The 26,031-nt window shown below is 50.5% G+C and overlaps 4 protein-coding genes across 5 annotated transcripts; 2 read left to right on the top strand and 2 right to left on the bottom strand.

The window, feature by feature from the left end:
• The first annotated feature begins 771 nt into the window (after positions 1 to 771).
• On the top strand, positions 772 to 3,804 carry LOC135812077 (uncharacterized). Its single transcript, XM_065325408.1, has 2 exons — positions 772 to 1,098; positions 2,441 to 3,804. Exon 2 carries the CDS (start codon positions 2,546 to 2,548, stop codon positions 3,080 to 3,082), a length of 537 nt encoding a protein of 178 aa, XP_065181480.1. The 5' UTR covers positions 772 to 1,098; positions 2,441 to 2,545; the 3' UTR covers positions 3,083 to 3,804.
• Positions 3,805 to 4,443: 639 nt separating this feature from the next.
• LOC135812076 (TBC1 domain family member 16-like) lies at positions 4,444 to 10,889 on the bottom strand. The gene is made up of 6 exons (XM_065325407.1): positions 9,699 to 10,889; positions 8,460 to 8,624; positions 7,992 to 8,140; positions 7,580 to 7,714; positions 7,200 to 7,383; positions 4,444 to 6,736 (listed from the first exon to the last, which is right to left on the bottom strand). The coding sequence occupies exons 1-6, from the start codon at positions 10,572 to 10,574 to the stop codon at positions 6,191 to 6,193; spliced, it is 2,055 nt and encodes a 684-aa protein (XP_065181479.1). The 5' UTR covers positions 10,575 to 10,889; the 3' UTR covers positions 4,444 to 6,190.
• A 358-nt stretch (positions 10,890 to 11,247) lies between these two features.
• LOC135812075 (N-alpha-acetyltransferase 38, NatC auxiliary subunit-like) lies at positions 11,248 to 14,726 on the top strand. Its single transcript, XM_065325406.1, has 3 exons — positions 11,248 to 11,442; positions 12,503 to 12,663; positions 13,205 to 14,726. Exons 1-3 carry the CDS (start codon positions 11,369 to 11,371, stop codon positions 13,384 to 13,386), a joined length of 417 nt encoding a protein of 138 aa, XP_065181478.1. The 5' UTR covers positions 11,248 to 11,368; the 3' UTR covers positions 13,387 to 14,726.
• A 409-nt stretch (positions 14,727 to 15,135) lies between these two features.
• On the bottom strand, positions 15,136 to 25,965 carry LOC135812074 (obscurin-like). 2 transcript variants are annotated; one of them, XM_065325403.1, is made up of 7 exons: positions 24,444 to 25,964; positions 22,572 to 23,198; positions 21,628 to 21,726; positions 19,991 to 20,437; positions 18,999 to 19,145; positions 17,714 to 17,908; positions 15,136 to 17,464 (listed from the first exon to the last, which is right to left on the bottom strand). In XM_065325403.1, exons 1-7 carry the CDS (start codon positions 25,458 to 25,460, stop codon positions 16,391 to 16,393), a joined length of 3,606 nt encoding a protein of 1,201 aa, XP_065181475.1. In that variant the 5' UTR covers positions 25,461 to 25,964; the 3' UTR covers positions 15,136 to 16,390. The 2 variants fall into 2 exon arrangements, with proteins under 2 accessions (XP_065181475.1, XP_065181477.1); XM_065325405.1 differs by lacking the exon at positions 18,999 to 19,145 and having other exon boundaries at positions 24,444 to 25,965.
• Between the last annotated feature and the right edge of the window lie 66 nt (positions 25,966 to 26,031).

The raw sequence follows: 26,031 nt of genomic DNA, 5'->3' as shown, positions 1-26,031 counted from the left end.
GTGTGCAAGTACACGTACTGGCATGGCTCTTGGTACGACTCAGCACCTGTTACCTGCACTGTGTCCTGTACATGTATGACTGTAGTGGACCGGTAATTATGGATGTTATTGAATACTGTAAAACCGGAAAGTCTAAACGAGTCACAAAATTTTAGAACGTTTTAACAACCAATTTTTCGTTATCTGAAGAAGCGTTATCGCGAACCCGGTTTGAGATGGTCTGTGTAAAGATGCGCATACTGTGTAGATGGGTGGTCAGGTAGCCATCGTTAAACTTTCTGCGCGTTACCATGCCAAAATTTACAAAAGAAAACGTGGAACTTTCCGGTTTTACAGTACGCAGCGCGGTATGCATGCAGGGCAGTGTGCATAAACTGACAGATATGATGGGACTCTGGAATAAATCATGGCGGTACCAGAGCAAGATACTAGACTGTATCAAGAGGAACTTTTCCTACAAATACTTCTGCATACTCGGGGTTCAGAGTCTTGAAAACAAAAAACAACGACCTTGTGTATGTGTGCAGGTACATGTAATAAAATTAATTTTTGTTGGCAGCCAACGTGCAAATCTGTTATCACTTTTATATCAGCTATTTACTACTTATTACTAGTACATGTATACTAAAATGACGCGTTGGTGACCTCACGAAGTCACGTCAGCAAGATTATGACTCATGTCATGAGTCTTTGCCCATTCAAAAAATCAAGCCTTTTTCCCAAGCGCCAAGCATGAAAACCTGTTTGACCCCTGCACATGTATGTTCTTCATGTAATTGTTGCTTTGACACGACAGTGCAGCTTCGGAATCGGAACCCCTCCGACTCGACTGTCACCATCAATCACTTCTAGTTCTAGATAATGGTTTCTTTGGTTGCTGGTGGAGGATACGAAGGATCTTACACGTGTCTTGAGTCACATTTATGGACGGAGGTCCGACGTGTCCGTAGCATCCTTGCTTTGATCTTTGAAGGTAGACAAGAGTGTACGCTCGAATCCCTTTGTGATTGAGTTGTCTAGAGCTGTTGTGGAAAGTGAGTTCAGCAAGGAGTACCCTCCGGGAGAAGACGTCTGCGACAGAGGGCGACATTGGTCTAGGTGAGTACACCAGTGTGTGATAGGAGAACTACGTTATAAGCTACAAGGCACAGCTGCGGGGTCCAAAACAGCATAATTATTAGACATAGACAGGCAGAAATTTTAAAATGTTTTCCTACTGCAGCCCGAGGGGCTTGTATTAGGAACTACGTGATCGTAGAGTTTTAGTCTGCAGAAGTCACTCGTTCAACAGCTGGATCCTGAATGAGAGCCATACACAATTGCCCAGGCTAAAGAGTACTGTACTAGGAACTACTTGTGTTGGTTCCTGCATCGTTGCTACTTCTCTGTGTGGGTTCATGCTTGTCACTGTTCGAAGAGAAGCACTAGACTAGAGCATTGAATTGTGCTTATAGCTTTTGTCCACTACATGTATCCAAAACACACACCTGCATGTCTGCCAGTACAACTCTATTCACTCTATTCACGCTCATGAACACATGGCAGCACTCGGGCAGGTTGCACACGATTTGAGATGGCAGGACCGCCGGAAGCAGTTTTTTGACCAGTCCGGCCATAGCATAGCCAGTCATACATTGCGTATGATATGACGGGTACACATGCCCTCCTCCGCACAAGCAGCCAAGCAGTTGGTCCTGCAATGACCTGACCAGCCGGACCGGTTTCGGCGGGGCCTGGATTGAAGTTCACCTATTTATTATTACTGCAAAGCACTGCCAGAGCGCCCCACCATCTCGTCCTTTCATGGTCGTATTGTGGAGGTGGCCTCCTGCCGGTAGGTCATACGACACAAACCGTGTACACATACTACGTTTGTAGTATTACACGTTATGCAGTCAATACGCACATGTACTCAATTTGCCTTCTAGCGGACACGAGCTCCACACTAAAATCTGCCAAGTGTGACCAGACCGTACACACTTCGTTGCACTCTGCCACACGGTTTTCAATTCCCTGGCTGCAACACCAAGGTGGGGCGCTCTCGCGAGACGGGGCACCCTGGCGGTACTTTACGGTATTATTAGCACCTTCGCAATGTAAGCGGATTTGCAAACTTCGCTTGTGCCATTCAGGACAATAAAGAAACAGAAAATACAAGGAGACAAAGCCATGAGAATTCGGGAGATCATAACGCGGTGTTTCACCAGTGACGTTTTTTTTTTTGAAAGTGGGTGGTGCACGAGTAGAAAAAGGGAGTCAGGGTGTGGGTATTGAGGCAGGCAAGGAGTTCACCTGGTGCAATTATTGTAGTTGTGAGCCTTGCTATTGTGCTTATCTGTCTATGCCGATGCACTCACACGTTCTACTTCCGACTCTGCTTTCCCGCATTGTAGTTCTGAGCCTTGCTATTTCGCTTGTCTGTCCATGTCTGTCGATGCAGTCGCACGTTCTGACGTTCTACGTCCGACTCTTCACTCCCAGTGCTGTTGGCATCGACTCAGTACCGTATCGGCACACCGTCACACGCCACACCGTCGTCAACACCATGGCAACGGCTTACCTTGCCCAGGCCGTCAGCTGCACGCGCGGCTACCTGCAGCAGACGTCGCAGCGAGCTCAGGACGCCGCGCAGCGCTACGTGCCGCGAGAGCGCCTGGAGCGATTTGCCCGCCGCTACCCGCTCGCCGCCAGCTTCGCCCTGGCAACGGTGGTGTGCGGCGCGCTACCGAGCGCCACGTTTCTCTCGTTCGTGCTCTTCTCGGCGTGCACGCTCCTCATAATGGCGCTAGCCGTCGAGCTAGTCGTTATCGGCATAGCGTTTGTGATCTTCCTCATCGTGATGGGTATTGTGCTGGCACTTGCCGGCGGTCTGACTGTGCCCATTGCTGTCTTGTGGATCGGTTACAACACGTATAGCGGTACGCCCGTGGCATTTCCGCCGTTTGCTAGTGCTGCGGCGTCGAGTGGCGGCACTAGAAATAGCGGAAGTGAGCGGGGTGAGGAAACCGGCGGTGACGCTCTCCGCGACTTCAGTGCTGCGCCTTCCAGCTTGTCGGACAAGCAGCACAACCACACGGACTAGATGATTTTGTTGGTCACGCGGGGCGGTTCCCTCTTCTTGCCCGCATGTGTGTGTGTGTATCTGTGTGTGTGTGTGTGTGTGTTCCCGCAATAGGCTGTGTTTACCGCCTGCAGACCGATCTTCGCCTTGTGTTGTTTACTGCCGGTTTACCTGCTCGTTTCTAGCCGGGGGTCTTACTTTGTTTCTCCGGGCACAGCTGGCTACTAGTATCTGTCACCCGGCGGTGTACTCCATGCCTTATGATTTTCAGAATTGTTTTTACCTCAAAATTTCAAATTCCCACTCAAATTTTTACCGTTTCAAGTTTCAACCACTATCGATTCAGATTTACGGCATGAAATTTCACCCGTCGCGTCTGTTCCTATCAGAGTTGTAAGTTCAGATTTATAGAAAACATCTTTTGTTGGACCCTGTAATATCCAAGGAGTACCTTCTGATGTTTGGCCAAGACTTGCTTTCCTTTCCCCACGCGCGCTACACATGCTGCTCAGTCGTACAGTGTCACCTGTTATACTGTGGGTTTTTTTTTAATTTTTATCCTAGGGAACTTTTTTCTGGTGCTCTATGCTGGTACTCATCTGTTGCCACTCATTTGCGATGCTGAATTTCACGTCAGTGTTACCGATTTTTTAATCCTGATTTCACTTTTTTCTGTTCTCTTCTAGTTTTCGTTGAGAATATTTTTTGGTGTTCACGTGCACAGCCGGCCGTGAAGTGTCTAACAGACTGTCAGTATTGTCATTGAGAGAGAGACAGAGGGGGGGGGGAGGGCAGGCAGAAAAACAGACAGTAAGGTGAGCTTGACTGCTCGTACCCCCCCCCCCCCCCCCCCCCACACACACACGGAGTGTATCCTGCATCGTACCAAGAAACCGTTTTCATGTACTCTTGATCGTACCATGCAAGAGTACATAAACCTTATTTTTTTTTTTTTTTTTTTTTTTTTTTTGGTTTTAACTCTCTTGATCGTATCCATAATAACGAACGCCATTGTGCAGGGGAATTCGTTCTTTATAGCCGAAGTTCGTCATATCAGAAATGCTCTTGCACTATACCAGCAGCAAGCCCTGAGTCGGATTTACTGATATGTGGCCCATGACAGTATATGCGTGTACTTGGTGTACACCTGCCTACAAGATTTGGTTCGTTATAACAGAAAGCTGTTCGTTATAAAAGGTCAATTTTGTGTGGGTTCAAACAGGGACACGGACAATGGTTCGCTATAATAATTATCATGAAATTCGCTATATGCGAGTTCGTTATAAGTGGAGTCAACTGTATATGCAGCATGCTGGCCGGGCTGACACAAACATAATTAATAATATATGCTACTTCAAATGTATATGCGAGTTCGATACAAGTGGAGTCAACTGTATAATTATGCAACATACTGGGCTGACACAAACTAATAATATTGTAATAGTTATGAAAGGTAGCATTCCTTATGAAAGGTATTTTCATCAGCAAGGGGGGGTTCTTGCCTTTCGTGATTACATACAGGGTGTCAGGCACCCCGAAGTCTTTTAGATTACCGTACATGAAAGTAAAATAAAGTGATGTTGTACTGTAGACAATCTTGATAAGATAAAGTCGGAGGTTAAAAAAAAAGGGTAAGCAGTACTCAAACATAAAATACTCTGAGTCAGTGGACAGATACGGTCATGACAAAGGTAAAATCTGGAGGCTGAAGTTGAATGCAATATAAGCCCCGTGACCTGCAACAGAAGCGCTGGACTGCCTTGGATTAAAAGTGAGCACGAAAAGAGAAAAAAGGACCAAGAAGCTACAAGTTACGTTCTGCAAATGTTTGGCGTAGGCCCCAAGAGTGGTGCTGTAACACGTAAGATGAGCGGTGAACAGCAGTGGCGAAATAAGGAACAGCGGGGCCCGGGGCATGAGTAGTAAAGAAAGAATACCGGAGCAAAAAAAATCAGCACACAGCTGGAGAAAGATAAATACACGAGCTCATACTGCATGTACTGGGCGAGGATTCAACGAAGGACTGACTCAATAACGAGTGGCAAAACCGGGTCTCGGTCCACAACAACAATAACTTACTGAAACGCAAGATCGGATTGAATCGGAGAAGAACCTAAGTGTGAGCAGAATGCTAAGCAGACGGCGGCAGCAGCAAAGAACAGAACGTCTTGATTGGAAACGAGAAACAAGGGGGGGGGGGGGGAGGAGAGAGAGACAGCCCTGCGCCAGTTGCTGAAAGCCGGGGCGAGAACAAAGAAAATCCAAGAAATCAAGGCCAGGGGGTGGACGACATTGGAATAAATAGAGAAATGCTGGAGTAAGAGCAGACTATGGAAGAAATAATAGAAATAAAAAACTAAACCAGGTGCAATGTCCATGGCTGTAATGATAAAACGTGAAGATAGAAGCGGAAAGCGCCGGAAAACAAGAACAAAACGAAAAGGACTGGCAAGTGACCTGGGTCATCCTAATAAAGATATTATTATTATTATGATGATGAAACCATCACACAAGCATACAAACATACACAGAGCGACAATGCTATCGGGCATAGTACAATCGTGCCGCATGACTGTGTCATTGGCAGGGCCCGATGTGGCAGTTTGCATCCCAGTAGCCTGCTGATACCTTACATGGCCGCGTCCAGAGCGCATCACGCATAGTATCGTCGATGGCAGGAGTGGCCATGCTATTGGGCATAGTGCAGAACCCCAGGTACTCTCGCTATCGGGCATAGTACATGGTGCACGGCCACGTCATTGGCTGGGCCCCGATGTGGCACTTTGTATCCCAGTAGCTACCAATACCTTACATGGCCGAGCTGAGAGCGCATCACGTGCAGTAGCGTCGATGGCAGCAGGGACTGCCGGGCATAGTACATGGTACACGACCGCGTCAATGCCAGGGCTTGATGAGGCAGTTCGTATCCCAGTAGCCTGCTTATACCATACATGGCTGAGCTGAGAGCGCATCAGGCGTAGTAGCGCGTCGATGGCAGGAGTGACAATGCCATCGGACACCGTACATGTACGTGGTGCACTGCATGACTATCTCAGTGACAGGGCCCAATGCGGCAGTTTGTATCCCAGTAGCTGGCAGCACCTTACATGGCCGCACTTAGAGCATGTATCATGCGTAGTAGCGTCGATGGCAGGGCCCGTTGCCGCGACACTCCTCGCAGGAAAAGCGCCAAGTCTTGCGCACACCCGTCAGCTCAAACGACCCACTACTAGCACTGCTACTGCCATTGCCGCTGCCACCGTCAGCCCGCTGCTGCAGCTGCGGCAGCAGGGCCACGATGCGGCACGGGATGGCGGGCAGCGTGGCCAGCTGGTGGACGAGGGCGCGCGCCTGGTGCAGCACCACCTCCACGGACATCTGGTGTGAGAGGCGCGAGAAGTGCAGGAGCATCTCGTCGACGGGCAGCCGGCGCTCCAGCACCTCGCCGCCGTACACCGCCACCACGGCCAGGCACAGGAAGGCGGTGAACGGGAAGTGTGGGTGGCTGGCCCAGCACGCCTCCCACACGCGCAGCGCCTCGGCGTGCGCAAACTCGCGCTTGAAGTTGAGCAGCAGCCAGCGGTGGCAGAACAGCAGGTCGCCGCCGCCGCCGTTGCGCGTCAGAAACGAGTAGAACGTCGGCAGCTGCACCACCATCAGCTCACGCATCAGATCCTGTTGCGCAGGAGAGAGAAACGAGAGAATTGGAACAAAAGAACGGACAATGCGCATGATTCAATGAGTGCATTAGGACAGGGAGTTCGAGAATTTAGGGTACTAGTGATGTAGCGTACAACAAATTTTAGATTAAAAAAAAACCGCTGCTGTCTGATGATCGCTGAAGTGCGTGAAACCTGAAGTTATAGCTACACAGCGTTTCGCCTCCGTTGTATGCGTATACTGCTCTGCACACTTGTGCATCGAGCTGCCTCGACCAGCCTTGTTTGTTAAACTTTTTAAAGTAAAAAAAAGAACTATGTTTCATCTGACTTTTACTTTTAGAGTAGTTGATAGCAGACCCAGCAAAGCCTCACCAGTTGCCTGTGCCAACAGAACCGGCTGCCATGTTTAAGCTGATTTGTACTTTTTAAAAGAGTAGTTGATAGCACTACTATATACAGCAAGGACACTGACTCACCAGTTGTCTGTGCATGGAGCTGTGTCCAGCGGTCATCAGCACGCTGAACTGCATCATGCCGACGAAGCAGCCAAACGCGTCCACCTCGTCCTGCACGGCCGCGAGCAGCGGTGCCAGCAGATCTGACATGCCCTGCGTGTAGCCGATCTCCGGCTCCTTGACCGCGTAGCACAGGAGAATCTCCCTGGAGAGCAGAGTGAAATGGAAGTGGGCATGTTACTTCACACACAAAGGTTGGTACAATCAGGCATGGTGGTGGTCTGAACGCTCTAGGCTACAAGGCTGACCCCCACCACCCCCTTTGTACCTAAGAAATGCTAGAAAGGAAGACAACATTGCCCCCTGCCTAATCAGTAATCTTGATCAGGCCAAACACTTACTGAAGCGTAGCGGTATGCGGATTGTTGTCGCCGGCGAAGAACGGCTGCAAGCGATCCGTTCTCACCACGTCCTTCTCGACGGTACACTGCACTTTCTGCCAGAACTCCTGCCGCTCAGCCGAGTCCATTGCTTCCCTGTGCAAAGGCCATGGTAGAATTAAGACAGAGAGAGAGAGAGAGAGAGAGAGAGAGAGAGAGAGAGATAGAGATAGATAGAGAGACAGAGATAGATAGATAGATAGATAGAGAGAGAGTGAGAAAGAGCAAGCGAGTGAGTAAAATAGAAAGAGAGATCTGCCAATGAAACCGAGAAGGGTAGACTAGCGCATACAGTTCCGCAGGAGCATCAAACAGACCGTGCTTGCAGGCAGGGAATAGCACACGACGCCTATGACCTCCTCTGCACACTGACCTTTTCTTCTTCATTGCTGCGTAGAGCGTGCGATAGTCTTCACGTATCGCTGCGCGCTCCTCGTGAGTAGAGTTGAACGGGTAGTAGTTCAGCAGGAAGGGCCAAACCAGTGGACGAGCTTCAGGCGTGATACCTCCGAAAAAGATTATCTGAACAGCAACACAGACATGGAGAGAGGGAGAGAGAGAGAGAGAGAGAGAGAGAGAGAGAGAGAGAGAGAGAGAGAGAGAGAGAGAGAGAGAGAGAGAGAGAGAGAGAGAGGTGCATCCAGGATCCTGATTTGAAAAAACAAAAAGTTTCAAGGCAGCCATATAGTACCAACAATGCCAAAACACATTCTTCAAGTTTCAATCGTCCCAGTACCACAATACAAACTTGACACAGTCCACCCCGGAGTACGTGCAGCAATGCACGAGTTGAAACTGCACTGAAAACTATTAGAGATTTCACAAATACAAAGAACTCTACCTTGCGTATAAGCTGTTCATTAGCCAGCCGCCCGTCACTATCCATGAATCCAAACCAGGCGTCGGGCGTCAGTGAACAGTACATGCCTTCTTCCGGGTGAGCATTCTCCTCGCTCAGGTGAGTGCGGCAGATGTTGAACGTGATGCTGCGCGGTGCTTCTGATGCCTGTCATGTCAGAAAAAGATATAAAAACTATGACGGCGGCAGCAACAGCAGCAACAACAACAACATAAACCCAGACACGGGAACGCAAAAAAAGTCACCCAGCCCCGTGGGTGCACATGCGCACACGCATGCACATGCCCGCACACGTACACACACACATACTTGTACTTGCTCAATGTCATCTGGCAATCTTAGGAAAGATGACTCCATCGGCTATTGAACTGCCCAGCGGCCGACACCCACTGAAATCCCCAAACTATGGGTGGACTTGAAAATGATCCCACTTATGGGCTCACCACACCTCCGTAAGTGGGCGAGGACAGGGTGCACAAAAGGGATCAAGGCAGTCGTCCCAGGATCCAACTGCATTCGGCCCTTCCCCCAGTGAACTTGCTACTACTAGTGTGGGTAGCTAAATAAGAGTGGATCTGATAAAGGCTTCACTAACATTGCTTACACAAGAAGTCAAGAATTACTCTAATTTCAGAAATTTTCGGTGCTCAATATTTTCGGAATGAGGGCAACAGGCTAGGTTAGGTGAACAGAAATTTTCGGTACAGAGAAGCAGTTCCCTATTGGGTTATGTGTGTTAGTGTTTGTTCGGTGTATTGAAATTTTAGGTATGAAACAGACGCACCGAAAGTACCGAAAATTTGTGAAATTACAGTACTCTAGCTAGGGTGCACACACACACACACACACACACACACCGCGACACACACACCGCGACACACACACACACACACACCGCGACACACACACACACACCGCGACACACACATACACACACATACACACCCATCGCCGGAGGCAATGATAGCGATGCTACAGCAGAAGCCATAGCAGCTTGTGCTGGGATTGCACCATTCAACAGCTTGCAAGGCTGAAGAATTGACCGCCACTATTCAGCCTGGTCTACACCACACAGCTATGAAGTGGCTGTTTCTGGCCAGTGAATCCCTACTTTTTGGTCTTTTTCATTTTTTCACACACACACACACACACACACACACACACACACACACACACACACACACACACACACACACACACACAGTGACACACACGGCTTACATCACCCCGTCGTGCCGCTTGCGAACACATCGGCCAGTCCTCCAGAGCTTTCTGCAGTCCCGGGAGACCACCGTGATGAAAGTGAAGAACGCGAAACTGCTTGTTGGGACTGGCGACAACAAGTTGCCCAGACGCACGGTCGTCATTGTTGAAAAAGATCTTAACCGAACGCATCAGACCGAGATCGATAGTGAACGTGCTCACATCTCGAGGCAACGCTTCGCCACCGCCGCCACTTGAGTTGGAGGCGTTGCTCGTCGATCTTTTCTGTCTGTTCTCCGCCTGGATTATCGGCGAGCCGTTGGCCAAGTGTGTGCCGCTGTTTGTGTGCGTCAGCGTTTCGGCCACATCTCCGTAGCCGTACGACGTGTTGGTGATGAACTTATTCGGCACCCAGTGCAGGATCAGCGACGAGCCCACGCCCAGGATCGATGCACCGCGGCACCGCAGCGACAGGTAGCCCGGGACGTGAACCGCTTCGACCCTGCCCGGACCCGGGGCCGGCACGCTGCCCCTGCGGCCCGGACTCGGCCCGGACGGTACGTGCCCGGCCGGACCGCACGTGCTGTGCACGCAGACGTTGTTCTTACTGTACAGCAGGTCCTCCGTGGCCAGCTTCAGGTGGCGGCCCGGCGACGCAGATACATGCACGTCGGAGCGTAGCCGCGCCGCCGTGCGATCCGCCAGCGAGTCGGTCTCGTTGCTACCTACATGTACAGAGGAGTCGGTCGACTGTCGATTGTCGTGATCACTGGGAAATCCGAGTGAGGCGGTCGCAGCACGACTCACTCTGCTAAACTTTGGAGTCGTAAGCTTCACAGTGCTAGAACTACTACTACTACCAGTAGACGGCGCGGTGCTGGGACAACTCTGCATTGCTGCAGCCAATCCACAAACTGCAATTTCACCTGACTAGTCTCCAAAGTCCAAGTAGCTGAAGTCTGACAATTTCTCAGTTTATTTTGGCTTCAACCAAAGTGATAAATGGCCCGAGCAAATCCAATCAGGCCCTGTTATGAGCGGTGGCGTTGATTAGATCCTTCGTACTGCTCTCCAGTTGGTACACAACGTCAAAACAAGAACGGAGCAAGCCAGACAGACCAGTCATTTGTCATGATATTATGAGCAAAACTGCCACAGGTACAATCAGTATTCTTCCCCACACATACAAAATCAGTCAAACTGTTGTGGGAGTTATGACAATCATTGACATTTCGATTTTTCAACTGCTTGCATTTTCTGGTGCATGTTTTGAACAGGAAACATCCGAGTTTTACTTGTAAAACGACAAGGTACCAGTGGAAACTTACTAGAAAGCACACCCTGTTTCCAGGGGAAATCGACATTATGCTTGCCGAAAGGTCCAAACCATGAAACCGGTGCGATTGTTGTGGTGTTTTGGTCGATCAAGTCACTGCATTCATGCTTCTAGTGACAAAATTACGGCGGGAAATGATTTTGTGACATGATGTGCCCGATCATGACATCACGGTTCGAATGTTCATCTTCGATTCGTGTTTAGTTCGAAAGCTTCAACTAAGTTACTTCAAGTAACAAGACAAGATATCACCACAGAAAGTGAGTGATTGCACTTCATTTGACGGAGTTTGAAAGCGACACAATTCTTGTTTGCATAAGCCAGCTTGTAGCCAGCTATTCCTTGGTCTAAAATGGACGGTCCTCTTACACTTCTGGGGAGAGCATCGACGTTACATGAAGCCGCTGAGGATTGCTCAACAAGGAAGTAGGTATTATATTTCCCACAAATTTGAGATCAATCCTGCGTCTGTTTTCTTCATTTTGACATGATTTGAGCATAATACCAAGAGTGCATAAACACAAAACATGTTTATGGACTCTTGATAATACAGACAGTCGCCCACTATTACTAAATCATTCATTTTTAGTATTAGTATCAGGTCGGGGATATAGACGACTGCGTTATTTTGTATCTTATCCATTCCCTGCTGACGTTTCTGTCGGATGTGATTGCCACCTAGTACCTGGTTGATGGCCTGACCTAGCTGCAAGTGTCCTAACGTCTGCATCAAATGCTATGAATAAAATATCAGCGCAATAGAACAATGCGTATGCGTACGTATTGCGACCTATCCGAAGAAGCCCGTCAGCGTGTACAGTGCTGCTCGATGAAATCCAGTCGCGTCGCTCAAGCGTGCGCCTTGCAGCATGTCGCAGGTCTGGGGCTGCGGAGCGCCCGGCATGTACTTGAGTGACACGGCTGGATTTCATTGAGCAGTACAGTGTCAGTACGGTGAGCAGTGTCAGCTGCAGGCATGGACATTATGCGCCGGGAAATTTCTGCTCCGCCGTGCACAATACACCTGTTTTAGGTATCCGCCAGTTTATAAAAAAGTAAAGTTTGCACGTCCGCGTTACCACCGGCTATACAATTGCGTTGAGAAACACAACCAGCTTAGGAAGTTTCGCTCGTGCCAGGCCACCACCATGCCTGTGATACCAGGGAGGCAGTTACTTGTTGTTTTCCTCGGGAGGTTGTGTTCGCCTGTTTGTGTTTGTGTGTGTGTATTCAATTACTGGCGTAAAGAAGTTTGGATTCCGCTGCGCCTATTGCTGATGTTATATCACCACAGGAGTTACTTCGGGACGGGGTTGAACATTTCGACAACCACCTAACCCCAACCCGGCTTGTCTAGACGGAACATTTTTTGTTTCCGATGTGGTGCTCATATCAGGAAATATGGTGGTGGTGGTGGTGTGTGTGTGCGTGCACGTGTGTGTGTATGCGTGTGTGTGTGTGTGTGTGCGTGCGTGTGTATGTGCAGGCCAAGTGCCGCAGAAAAGAGTCCGTTCCTAGCGAAGTTCTTGCAGAAACCGTTGAGAATCGTGATCAAAGATGGCCGTGTGCTGACCGGAAGGTTGCTGTGTACGGATCGCGACTGCAACATCATCTTGTCAGACTGCGAACAGATCCTTCCCATGCCAGGTAAGAGATGTAGCGAGTTGCGATGTACTCAAGAGCATGCCCATGTGTGTGTGTGTGTGTGCACTTGTGTGTGTGTGTGTGTGTGTGTGCATGTATGTTTGTATGTACTTGTGTACGGCTACAGTCAACTTAGCGTATAACGACACTCGGCGGTGCATCAGAAAATCAGAAAAGTGTCCTTATTCGCGAAGTGTCCTTATACCCAAAGTCTCATTATGTGTATACAGGTAGATGGGACTTTGCTCTGGGGTACTATGGAAATTCTGTCGTTATTCGCGAATTGTCGTTACAGTCAGACCTCGCTTATCCGGTCCTTGTTTATCCGGATCCCACGCCATCCGGAAGAAAATCGTGGGTTACCGATTTACAGCATATGCCATGCACACATACAGTATGTGTGTTCGATTATCCGGTTCCCTCGCCTATCCAGATATTTTTTTGTGGAAAACGGATGTGTGTGGTTATGCGAGGTCTGACCGTATATCCACAGTCGTTATTAGCGAGGTTGACTATATGTGTGTGTTGTTGGTGTCGTGCGCAGACGGCACACCCGCATCGCCGTCGCCACCGTCCAGTGCTGCCATCAACACGGGTATGGTGATGGTACCCGGGTGTGAGATTGTCACCATGAGCAAGGAAGCCACTCCTGGAAGGTGGAAGAACACCGATCTGCATGATGGCATTGACGAGGGGTTCTCCTCGCTATCAATGCGGAGTGCTTGAAGCGGGGTGGCCGCGACGAATTGTTCCACGCCGGTCTGTCTTGCTGCGCGTCCGCCTCTCTGTACTGTTCTTGCGTAGACAATTGTGGCGGAGGTGATGCTGATGGTGGTTGTGGTGGTGGGTGCCTTGTTGTCGATATGTGTGTTATCCAGTCTCCATCGTGTTCGGTGCGACCCGACTACGTGTAGCTGCTGTTCTTGTGGCGTTTACTAGGTACCTTGTGCCCGTCGCAGTTAACCGTGCTGAGCACTCGCCGAGTTCTATTGCCCTGGAGAACGAAGCACACCACCTGTGCTACCTATCCGTCAACTCCTCGAGGCGCGTTGATGGGTGTCCGTGTCCGTAGCAGCAGCAGCATCATCAGTAACACCAGCTGGGTTTGTGTGGGCAGGCTACGCTAGGCAAGCGCTGTGTCAAGAGGCTGTTGTGCGGCTCTCTGTGCGCCACTGTCTTCTGTCAGGCTGCAGTTCGTTTTGCATTCCCGGCTGCTGTTCGTTCTGCATTCCCGGCTGCTGTTCGTTCTGCATTCCGGGTTGTTGTTCGTGCTGTGTGTATGGCTTGTTTGTCTGTTGGTTTTGTGAGCGTACAAAGTGTTGGCTGCATTGACATGGTCTCGAGGTGGCATCCGACGTGAACTGCTTGCTGTCATCATACCTGCACTGAGCATGCTCAGCATGATACGCCCACTGTTGTGTACTCATACCCGGGCTGAGTCAACACCTGGGTGCTGCTTGAGGTACTATCCAGGGAGTAGTAAAACACTGGTATTCTACTACTCCCTGGTGCTATCCGACTATACTGCGTGTTCAGTGGCCTTGCTTGAGTGAGACTCGCCTTCGTGATAATTTGGCGGAGATCGGCGCTTGTTCGAAGGCGATGTCTTGTGTTCGGCAAACTCAGCCCGACCTCGACTAGAACGTACACTGTGTGTGTGTGTGTGTGTGTTTGTGTGTGCACGTGCTGTTCCTGCACATGCTGTGCCTCCGGTTCACTGCCCGTCGCCATTGCCCCATGACTTTTCTGCTTATGCTCCGCTGCGCTTGTATCCGAGAAACTATTGCAGCGAGGGCCATGTGTGCTTGAGTGTATGCTGTATGTGGCTAATACACTCACCATTGCTTGCTTAGACCGGCGCAGCAGCTCATTCTGAAGTTCTATTTTGCTACACACTGTTTTACTGGGCACAGGCGCATATTTTCTACGCACGGATGCTCTCCGCTTTCCTCGGCGCCAGTTGCAAGATTAGCTGCAGTGCCAGCTCTCATTGTCAAGTGCACTGTCACTAAAGTACAGCACTGTCTGGGTGTGTGTGCATAGGAATTCACTACACTCTCCTCGCAGTCTCATGCACTGTGTGTGTGTGTTTGTGTGTCTGTGCATGCGTGCGTGCGTGTGGGTGTGTAGGCATGCATATGTTGCGATCAACAACTTGATAGTTTTCTTTTGTTACGTTTGCAAAGACTCTACCCTACCTCCAAACTCAAACTTTCTTGTATCATTGGTGTTGTCACAAGTACTTGAGCATGGCCACAATCTGAACTGAAGCTGGCATACTTACTCCCTGGCTGCGGGTACTCTTGCCTTCGGAGAAATCTTGCTCAATATGGGTGATACTAGTACCGTACTTGCGCGATTCGAGCCCTCTCTTGAATAGTGCCCCAACCTCTAATAGCCAGTGAGAAAATGAAGCCCTCTCCCGAATAGCCCCCCCCCCCCCCCCCCACCCACACACACACACACATTGAAAAATAGTGCCCAAAAGTACGATTTCTGATTTTCAGTTGAATGTTGAATCATGGTTGAAAGGGTTTTCACGACTCCCTGGTCTAGACGTCTGGAGGCCAGGATTGACTGGTGCAGGAACCAACATGGCTGCCCTGCATGTGAACACAGCTATACGGTATCTACACACTTGCCATTCTAGTCTACTGTAAATTACCTAATATGCGCGACGGATTAATGTTCGCTATTTTCGCGAGAAGAGCGTAACGCGAATATTAACCAGCGTGAAATCTAACTTCAACAGTGCGTGTATGTAAGTGGTGGCCCCAGTGCTTCGCGAACTTTTGCTATCGCAAACGCGCTGGTTCTACGAAATCGCGAAAATTTAGTGACGCGAATATTGGGCGGTTAACAGTATCTTGAAAAATAAAATAAATTCTTATTCATCAACGTGGAGGTGACCAGCACCCACGGCTCAATGATCAAGTGGAAAGAAACGCCTTTTAATGCAGAATCATCGTACATGTACAACACAGCAGTCATGTTCTGTATTGGCAATTACAATGCACGCATGGCCGCGATACTGAACTTCTGGACTTGTAAGAAAAGCTGGGTTTGTGCGTGTCCCCGGTTACAGAATCCCGGGGTACTGCTGCATCGTTGAGCACGGCATCCATTGTTTAGAAGTGTTCCAGACCGGCTCACCAAGCCATGTGCAGGCATGCTATCGTGTTGTGGCTATCTCATACCAGTGCGACTACTGGGGCCTGATGATTGCGTAAGCATGTAACTCAGACCTTACAAGTTGCGACTTCGGCGGTATTAGCAGCAAGAAGGGTGTGTTCCTCGTTGGAACAACCAACCTTTAATGAAACTGAGAGTAGCGACAAACAAGCCTTGATTGCCCTTGTCGTTCTGTGTATTACGCTCTGCCTCCGCCGCGGTGTTGAGCACTGTCAGCACACTGGGTGCATCCTCCGGTCATATCAGTGTGACCACTATCTGTACTGTCCACAGTGCAGTAGAGTCACGCATCCAAGAACGTCGTTTCCGTGGGATTAGCCTCGCGCGTTCTTATTCGTTTTCAGCAATCTGGTTGCGTTCTGAGAAAAATCCGTCCTTGATCACACGCCAACACCGCCAACCTAGCATGTCAGGCTGGACGTCCTTGGGGCTCCACGCTCTTCAGGTGGGGACGCTACAGAACCCTGCAATGGCTGTCGCGGGAGAATCGAATGGCAATGTATGCCGCCAGGGCAACCCTGGCGCGTCACCATCAATGTCAAACCAGGACCGGCTCTTCTGCTGCTTCCTGCGCTAGCGGCGCAGCAAGCACCTCGATGTCGTTGATCGCTGCGCCGTCGTGTCCCGCAAAGCAGTACAGCCTCTGGCGGTGCACCACACAGTGTGCCATATAGCGAGCAGTCACCAGCGACGGCAGCTGCACCCAATCGCTGGTGGCGGTAGTGGCAGCGGTGCTGGCATTGTACAGGTACACGCCCGTCGTCGTGCCCTGCTCGCTGAGACCGCCGGCCACGACGAACGCGCTGCCGAGAAACACGCCTGCGGCGCGGCTCAGCGGCAGCCTGTGCACCGCGTCGCCTCTCCAGCGTCGGTCGGCCGCCCTTGCCTTCATGTCCAGGGTGAGCATGTCGGTGACCTTGAGGCCATTGGCGCCGCTGCCAACGCCAAAGTGGCCGAGGACGTGGAGCAGGTTGTCGGGGGAGACGGCGGGGCGCGGCGAGGCGCACGGCTGCGGCAGGTCGTCAAGACTGGTCCAGGTGACACCGCCAGTGGTGTCATTATCACCACCGCCTCCGGCAGCGCTGGTGTTGCCTGCTGCTACGGAGAGCGTCGTAGAATACACAGTCTTGAGCAACGGGTCGACGATGTTGCGTCCGCCGCGCCCGCCGATCACGACCACCTTGTCGCCCACCACGGCCAGGCCGAACAGGTAGCGCTTGTCCGGCAGCTGCGTCACGTATGTCCACGTGCGTCCATGCGGGGTTGCGTCGTGCCGGAATATCTGATAGACACTCATCGGGCTCATCTCGATCAGCGCTGCGTGCAGACGAGCGCGGTGCACGAAGAAGTAGCACTGGCGAAACCAGTAGCCTTTGGGCAGCGGCACGTGTGTCCATTCGGACGTCTCTCTCCCGTTGTCGTCGTTGCTGAAAGCCATACCACTGGTGTGTGTGTTGCGGCCACCAGCGTCCAGTTTGTAGTAGTAGAGCTGAGCGTGATGCTGATTGCCGGCGCTACGCTTGCTGAAGCCGGCGTAGAACCGACCCTCGTGCACACACGGCATCTCGCAGTAGTACTGCGTGTTCTCCGGCAGCCCGCACTCCCGTCGCCACTGTGCACACACACGCACGCACAAACGCACGCACGCACGCACACACACACACGTGAACAGGCACGGAGAGAGAACATAAGCCGTGAACCGTCACACACAAGGAAATGAATGCCCCTGACACGCACACACATGCACGCACGCACAAGAACACACACACACACACACCCATACACACGCACAAACGCGTACAAACACACACGCGCGCACACACACACACACAGTACAATAACGGTCATTGCAGATACATACCTCAGGTACTTGTCTGAGTTCGTTGCCAAAGAGACGCCGGCATCTCTTCAGCATGACACTGCTGTCACTGGTGCCGTCTTCATTTGCAACCCGCCTTACACGAGTGTCATCGGCCGGCAAAGCAACTGGCAGCATAAGCGGACCTTGAACAGCATCAAGAACCTCTGCATCATTTCCTTGAGAAGCAATCGCCTCCTAGCAAAATATAAAAGAGAGAAGGGGAGGGGGTGAGGAAAAAATACTAAAATACATTTTATGTCACAGAAAGTACAGTACTGTCGGGCACCGAAGAACAAACAGACTACAATTTCACCAAGCACAGCAAAGTATACGTATAGAATGCTGTGCTTGGTGAAGCAGCATACCATTAAGTCACTTGTACAAGAATGATGATAAGACTGGCCTGGGCTACAAGCCTACAACCTATGCTCCATCCGCCGTTTAGTAACTGACAATTCCCACCCACCCCCGGTTTCCACGAGGACGGATTTTTTAATTTTTCGATTATTGCGGACGGCCCTAATGCTGAGCATTGAAGCTGGCGCTTAAAGTGGGCTATTCGCTTGACAAGCATTTCTTTTATATTTGCTGCTTCAACTCTGGCTGATCCAAGCCGGCATAGCAGTCGACCAAGGATGCGTGTACAGTCTACTTTGCGTATAACGACACTCGGCGGGGCATCAGAAAAATGTCCTTATTCGCGAAGTGTCGCTATACCCCGAAGTCTCTTTATTATGTATTACAGTTAGATGGGACTTTGCTCTGGGCATGGAAATTCTGTCGTTATTCGCGAATTGTCGTTATATCCGCAGTCGTTAGGGGCCGTCCGCAAATATCGAACTTTTTTCACCAAACGAATTATTTTAGTTTAGACCCAACCCCTCCCTCCCTCCCCCTCAGAACGTAAAAATTGTTGACATATACATGCATATACATGTACAACAAAACCCGCAAGTGTGTAACTGCTCCTATGGCCATGTACATGTATCGAACTTTTCTGAAACGAAATTGGTCAACCCCCTCCCACCCCATAACGAAATTATTTCGTTTCGTGAAAAAAGTTCGATAATTGTGGACGACCCCTTATTAACTTATTAACGAAGTTGACTGTACATCTGCTTTGCCAGAACAAGAAAGTTCTAAGTACGCGTGGTATGCCAAACTGATGCTCTGCACAGAGCTCAGTTTGTAATCACTTTAGCCTCGGAATGTAAGTTTCGCACAAATATTTGAATTTCCTACTGCAGAGCACAAAGCTTTTAAAACAAGGCTGAAATGAACTCACGGCGATTGCTTGCGATTGATCACTCCGGTCTCTGCGTGAATTCTTTCTGGTGCTGGGTGATCGCCGCTGTCCCCGAAGGCGGAGGGTCGGTATACTATTTCTTCCTTCCTCCATCGTTTTGCTGGACATTGTTTCCATCGTTTGACACTGCACGAATGGACACGGTATACACATGTCGATTCAGCTCATCTTATTGATTGCAGTTTTAAAGCTGTCGTCTCCTCGCCGGTTGTTCAAACATTAATTTATATCAGAAAAAAAAACAATACTACCGGGCACCGCAGGCCAAACAGACTACAATTTCACCAAGCACAGCATAGTATGTACAGAACGCTGTGCTCGGTGAAAGACCATACCGATAAATGTATGCAGTGTATCAACTGAGCAAACACAGTCAGTTGTACAAGAATGATGATAAGATTGGCCTAGGCTACACCCCTACAACCTATGCTCCATCTGTTGTTCAGTAGCCGACAATTCCCTCAGGACTCTGGGCCACCACCCCCGGTTTCCACGACGACGGGTTTTTTAATAATTTTTCTACAACTACCAACGACTCCGGGCTTTACTGAACATTGAAGCTGGCTCTTAACCTTAAAAAGTGGACTCGACATGCATTCACTGGTTTGAGGGAAAGACGCAAACGGGAAAAGTCTGAAGAAAACAATTGACTGTCAGCACCAGGACTCGAACCAGGGACCCTCGCTTGAGGCCAGCGATGCTCTAACCACTGAGCTTGTACTGTGTACATATAGTCGCTTGACACAAATGTGTGTATTTGCTGCTTCAACGCTGACTGATCCAAGCATAACATAGCAGTCAACCAAGGGTGCCAAAACAACACTTTGAAAGTACCAAGAGGTATGCAAAGTTGACGCCCTGCACAGAGCTCAGTGTATAATCATTTTAGTATCGGAATGAAAATTTAAAAATTCCGCACAAAATATTTGAATTCCCTACTACGGACATTTAGACGACTGAATTGAACTCACGGTTGCTTGAGATGGATCACTCCGGTGGTCTCTGGGTGAAGGCGTTCTGGTGCTGGGTGACTCTGTCGTCTGCCCAGCAGGCGAGGACTCGGGCTCGTCCTGCGACTCATCCGCCAGTTGATGCGGCGGCTTTGGGATTTCCGGGCTTGCCGCGGCCGACATTGACGCTGGTGGCGTGGGGCTGGCGACAGGCGTGGCACCGTCCGCCGTTGCGTTGGCAACCACAATGTTGGTCGCGAGCGGAGGGGCAACTTCTCGGGGCGCGGGCGGTTGCTGTTGTAGCGGCTGGAGGGGCGGCGGTGGCGGAGACTGGCGCGACTCGTCGTGTGGCAGTTCGTGAAGCGTCTCCACGGCGTAGCCGGGCACATCCTCGTGGCTGTGGCCGCCGCTGGGCTTGCGCAAGGCCATCGGGCTGCGCGGTGACGCTGCTGCCGAGTGGGAAAAGGCCTGGACAAGGAGAGAGGATTCACATACGCACAAAAAAGAAAAGAAAAAGAAAATTAACGTGTCCGTTCCCGAAGGGTTTATATGCACAAAGCAGCACATTAAAAGCAAAGTGCATGATGAGTATAGATGCAAAACGCAATGAGCGCCAAATTTGAGGGAAATGAGATTTTGAGCTCAACAAAAGACAGACAAAAAGATGTGACATGCTGACATCTTTTTCCATACAGCGCTGTCCATCAAGAAACCTGCAAGTCCGCAGCCACGGCGTTTGCTGTGATTTCAATAGAAAGTTTAGAAACCCATGGCGCAACAATGATATTCGGACAGTCTTCCGTCATAAATGCCGTAAAGCCATAGTTTGCATCAAGGCTAAAAGAGCTTATCAGTTCTTTTTAGACTCTGTTGTGAACCCTCTGAGATTCTCTTAAATGTCAGGATCGAACGACCACACGGCACGAGGACAACTATTTGCTCTTCAACAGTATATTTCACTTGATCGAATATAATAACTAACACTAATAACACCAGCTATTTATAGCATGCAAAGCAGCGTACATGCAAAACATACGCATATAAAACAGGACATAACAGCGTATACAGTAAAAACCGCACACAGTGCAGCAAACATCAGCGGTACGGCGGAGTCGAGATACAACATTGCAACGAATACAATGCCATAAGCGCGACGGCGGCCTTTCCCACTTGAGAACTGGTGGTTTGTAACAGACTCTTTGATCACTCCCTTAATGTTCCGTGATTAAAAATATAAAGTCAGTTTTACAAGTACCCATAATAACCCCTTCGTTGTTTGGAATTTTCGGCGTGTGTAATGGCTACCGAGGGTAGCAACTTGTCCGCCGAGAGCGCATGGAGGAGAAGAGAAGAGATTGTTGTACAGTAAAACCTGGGTTTAGCGACCACCTGCACTTAACAGCCGTTTTTCCATGCACGGACAGTTCTACACAGACACCGTGGGACCTGGTTCTAAAGACCACCTGGCTTTAACGACCGCTTTTGCTTGCACCGTGGTACCGTGGGGTGGTCGCTTAAACCAGGTTTTACTGTATTGAAGTAAGTTGTGTTCGAAAGCACAGTTTGTATACTGGATGGAGCAGAGAGTAAAGATGTGCCAGAGCCGCAGAGGCAACCTTCTTGTGTGTATGTCAATATCAAGGTATCACCTTGCTTACCTCTCCCGGTTTTTTGCCGATGTCCCGCCACATTCCTGCGTCTCTGACCGAGGCACCAAAGTGTGGCTGATACGTTGCACTGATCACGGAGGCAAACGACTGGATTGCAGTACACGCGTAGGCACGTGAATGCACACACGTTCGTGCACATCCACACACACACACACACACACACACACACACACACACACACACACACACACACATGCGCGTGCACGCACACACATACACACACACACATACACTACTACTACTACTACTACTATGTACAACTGCCACAAAATGGCCACGTCGCTCCCAGAACTTAAAAGCGGGAGACAACAGCGAGAAAGGAAAAGAAACAAGGAGAGTAATTGATTTGAAAGGACACACGGGTACGCACGTACAGAAACAACAATAAAGCCTCGTCAGCAACATTTTGTATTGAGATTGACGCGTTTTCTGAGCCTTCTCTAATCAAGTTTAGCTATTTCCCCGTGAAGCAGGTAATCATTATTATAAAACAATTTGTTGACAACCTTTAGGACGTTGTGAGGCCGCACGAAGCATTGAAAATTGCCGAAGAACACCATTATTACATTTAGAAAAATTGCCTCCTTGTCGATTATTTAAAATTTAGAATTGTTTTAAAAAGCAGTACTTCAAAGTAAGTTTTTGTTGTTGTCTTTGGACCCCCGATCAACCCAGGTTGAGGCTGCACTACCCTGGCTGTGATACCCTGACTGCACTACCCTGGCTGCACTACCCTGGCTGCAATACCCTGACTGCGATACCCTGACAGCGATACCCTGGCTGCACTACCCTGGCTGCGATACCCTGACTGCGATACTATACCCTGACTGCATCACCCTGACAGCGATACCCTGACTGCGATACCCTGACAGCGATACCCTGGCTGTACTGCCCGTATCCTGGAAATAGAGCAGCCATACTAAAGTACTCACCTCTACACTCTTGACTTCACGAGTGCCGGGCTTGGAGTCACGGCGTACATACGGCGGCACAATGGCCTGCGGTTGCGAATGCTGTCCCACCGTGCGGGCACCCAGAGACGATGACGAACTGGAGCGGGACATGTTCCGTGATTCTCCCCCACCGCCACCGACATTCGCGGTTGATGATTGTAGTGGCGGTACTAGGCGTTGTTGTGCCTGAGAGTAAGTCAGTTGGCGATGTAGATGCTCGGCGGGAACACCGTGGTGGTGTCGCTTGGGGCTGCTGCTCGGACGGAACTGTGCGGCGGACGGCAGCTGCATCCGGTCGTAGCCCTGTGCGTGATCTCCAGCGGCCGGAGCCGTGCCGAAGCTGCTGCTTCTGCTGCGTAGGCTGGCCGCCTGCAGGCTGGTCGTGCTGCTGGCGCGGCTGTACGAACCGCTGGTGATGGTGTTGAGCTTGAGATGCTGTGCGATGGCGTCCACGTTCATCTCCAGTCCTCGCATGCGCTCCTCGATGCTGTACAGGCGCTGGTCGGTGAAGGCCAAGTGCATGGTCAGCTGTTCATTCATGCTCTGCATGGCCGTGTCCAGACGCGAGATGATCGTGCTGCACACGTCCTGCAGGTGCGACTGAACCTACACAACATGCACAGTAACACACATATACACACACACACGCACACATACACATATACACAGGCACACGCACACACACGCGCGCACCATTTTACTTGCTTGTACAGTAAAACCCACAACTAAAGACCACCGTGACTAGCGACCAGCCTGGTACTACAGACCACTTCGCCAGGCACGGACGGTCTCACATTCATATATTATGGTTGTGCGGTGCAAACCTCTAACTAAGGACCACCTGCCACTAAAGACCGCTTTCTCTGACCCCAAGGGGTGGTCGTTAGTCACAGGTTTTACTCTATTTGCTCACTGCCAAAACTGGTTACGTGGGTCTCACCGCGAGAGGGGAGAGAGACTCAAAACGGAAAGACTAGGGCCTACACCCCCTGAAATGTATGCCCACAGACAGGCTGACAGGCAGATAGACAAACAGATCGACGGAGAGAGAGACAGACATACACACAGAACCTGGGTGGGTAATCCTAATGGGGTAGGGGTAATCCGAAAGGCAAAGTTTTGATTTGTTTCCGTCTTCTTTTCGTGCCTTGTTCATCAATCAATCTTCCTCTTCCCTTTTCTCATATCAGTAAATTATCGTGTCCGTTTCCAAAGGGAACTCACGACGGCCGCTGACACCCGGTAAACCCTAGCGGCAGATGCAGCACCTTACGGTGGGGGTGAGTGGATAAGTCTCACAACCACTGGCATGCACAAGTGCCGAGAAACCCCATTAGCCGCATCCATGTACCCCTTGTGCCTGGCCACAAGTTCCCAGTTGAGGGTGGGTAGCAGCACGACTGGAAAAACCGCTCCCAGGCAGGACTTCAACCAGATAAAAAAAAAAATTAAAAAAAGATACCTCTCGTATCTCAATCATGGTCTTTGACCAACCCACTGTGCCTGCCTGGTCTTCTCATATCAGTATCTTCATCATTTTGCAAGAACTGTGGCAATATGCCCCAGTGAGAAGGCAGACTTTGCCTGGGCGTATGGTGAAGAAAAAAAAGCTACTGTAAAAAGCAGAAATTTCCAGTGGTGTAATATTTTCGGTATTCTCCAAAATCGGCGATTCGGTGGCTCTGAGGGAAATTTTCGGTAAACCCGCTTTCCAGGTAAGTGTACTACTGTAGTACCTTGCCGAAATTTTCGGTGCGCTTTATTTTCGGTAAAAATTTCGGCACCGAACTTACCGAAAATAAAACACCACCTTCTACTTTTACAGCAAACAAACAAACAAAGTATCTTTACCGTGCTTGCTACTTTACTAGAGTGCATGGCATCCAGGATATGCTGATGCAGCACTTCAGCTGATGGTCTGCAGCTTGCGCTGTCATCCAGGCAGGACAGCACTAGGCTTCGCAATGCTTGGTCATCACCCAGGAGGTCCAGATCGGCTTTTCGACGCTGCACTTCCGGCACCGGTCGCTCTGCACCGCCTTCCGACGAATTCACCCGGCCCCGCTGCTCTGTGGGCGATGGCTGTTTGTTGGTGAGTACTGCGAGAATCATCACGCCGCACGAGAAGATGTCGAACGCCGCATCACACCGGCCAACAGGATCTGCGCTGCTGAAGAATTCAGGGGCTAGGTAGGGGAGTGACGAGTCGAACACGTTCAGTCTGGGAAATTCGACCGACTCCCTGCCCGGCTCCCGTTGCTGTTCAGCAACTAGAAAGTGTGCAAGACCGGAATCGGCGATCTTGGCACGTCCTGCCGCCAACAGCACGTTGCGTGGCTTCAAATCACCATGAACAGCGCCGCGGGCATGCAGATACCGTATACCCTCCGCAACATCGGCCAGGTAGGCCATGCGCTGGGTGGGCGAGTCGCCAGGGTCGCAGCCAATGCGCATCTCTAGCGTCGTGCCCATCAGCTCGTGCACCAGACAGAGTCGGTAGAGCTGCTGCTCTGGCGTGGCGTGGAAGCCGATACCGACGAAGTGCAGCAGCCTGGGATGGCGCAGGCGACCCCACAGGGCTATGCACTCGTTGAAGCGCTGCAGGAAGGCGCGCCGCTCGTCATCCGCCGTGGGCAACACGGACTCGGACAGGACTTTGCCGGCCACATCCACACCATTGTGCTGCGCTTGGTAGACCGCTGCGTAGGAGCCGCGGCCCAGTTCCTCAGCGCTCAACGACACTTCACCGCACCAGAAAGCCTCGGTAATGACGGATCGCAGGCCGGACAGTTGCTGCTTCTTCTCGCGGCGGGGACCCTGCTGTTTCGAGCGGTCCGAAAACCGTTTGCGAATCGCGGAGCGACTCATTTCGCAGGCCGCGTCGCACACCTGCAGTTGCACTGGACGGAAGAGGGGCGGTAGTTGGACGTGGTCTTCTCGAAAGCAGCCGATGGTTGAACACGCAGAGTCTACACCACAGTGTACTATCAATAGAGAAAATAATTATCAGCCGGCGCATCTGCGGCGTTTCAAGTACTAGTACATGTGCACATGCACCGATATCGCGATAGCGATAGCGATATCACAAACACAATCCTGATGCACAATGTCCTCCAAATCGGATAGCGGAGTGTACAGGATCCGATGGCTCTGAGAACTCCTGTCCGTCGTTCGGCCAACCTTCGCATTAGGTTCCAAAGATCAAGAATCGCCGCGCGTATAAGCGTGAAGCAAAGCGTCGTCAGAAGAAAACAATACGACGTAGACTTTGAGGAAAGCAAAAATCGACGGTGCAGCAGCCTCTGCGAGAATCGAGTGTCCTAGGCTAGATTCAGGGACGCATGTGTATTTATCCGAAGTCCCATTGATTGCGAGACAGGTGGCATGTCAAACGCGGCAGCGCAGATGCAGAGTCGAGGTATGGAGTGACGAACGACCG

Source organism: Sycon ciliatum, chromosome 3 (assembly GCF_964019385.1).
Source record: "Sycon ciliatum chromosome 3, ocSycCili1.1, whole genome shotgun sequence".
Lineage (NCBI taxonomy): Eukaryota > Metazoa > Porifera > Calcarea > Leucosolenida > Sycettidae > Sycon > Sycon ciliatum.
Note: the sequence above shows the minus strand (reverse complement) of the source record. Positions and strands in the feature narration are given on the sequence as shown.

What these genes read in the sequence shown, in the direction of transcription:
- LOC135812077 (XM_065325408.1), top strand. Translation starts at nt 2,546, where the DNA reads ATGGCAACGGCTTACCTTGCCCAGGCCGTCAGCTGCACGCGCGGCTAC.
- LOC135812076 (XM_065325407.1), bottom strand. Translation starts at nt 10,574, where the DNA reads ATGCAGAGTTGTCCCAGCACCGCGCCGTCTACTGGTAGTAGTAGTAGT. An exon ending in ATGAACAGCTTATACGCAAG is followed by an intron (nt 8,141 to 8,459) that starts GTAGAGTTCTTT and finishes GTTGCTGTTCAG; the next exon opens with ATAATCTTTTTCGGAGGTAT. An exon ending in CCGCATACCGCTACGCTTCA is followed by an intron (nt 7,384 to 7,579) that starts GTAAGTGTTTGG and finishes TCTGCTCTCCAG; the next exon opens with GGAGATTCTCCTGTGCTACG.
- LOC135812075 (XM_065325406.1), top strand. Translation starts at nt 11,369, where the DNA reads ATGGACGGTCCTCTTACACTTCTGGGGAGAGCATCGACGTTACATGAA. An exon ending in GAGGATTGCTCAACAAGGAA is followed by an intron (nt 11,443 to 12,502) that starts GTAGGTATTATA and finishes GTGTATGTGCAG; the next exon opens with GCCAAGTGCCGCAGAAAAGA. An exon ending in ACAGATCCTTCCCATGCCAG is followed by an intron (nt 12,664 to 13,204) that starts GTAAGAGATGTA and finishes TGTCGTGCGCAG; the next exon opens with ACGGCACACCCGCATCGCCG.
- LOC135812074 (XM_065325403.1), bottom strand. Translation starts at nt 25,460, where the DNA reads ATGAGTCGCTCCGCGATTCGCAAACGGTTTTCGGACCGCTCGAAACAG. An exon ending in GTGAAGTCAAGAGTGTAGAG is followed by an intron (nt 21,727 to 22,571) that starts GTGAGTACTTTA and finishes ACTGCAATCCAG; the next exon opens with TCGTTTGCCTCCGTGATCAG. An exon ending in AACTCAGACAAGTACCTGAG is followed by an intron (nt 17,465 to 17,713) that starts GTATGTATCTGC and finishes GTGTGTGCACAG; the next exon opens with TGGCGACGGGAGTGCGGGCT.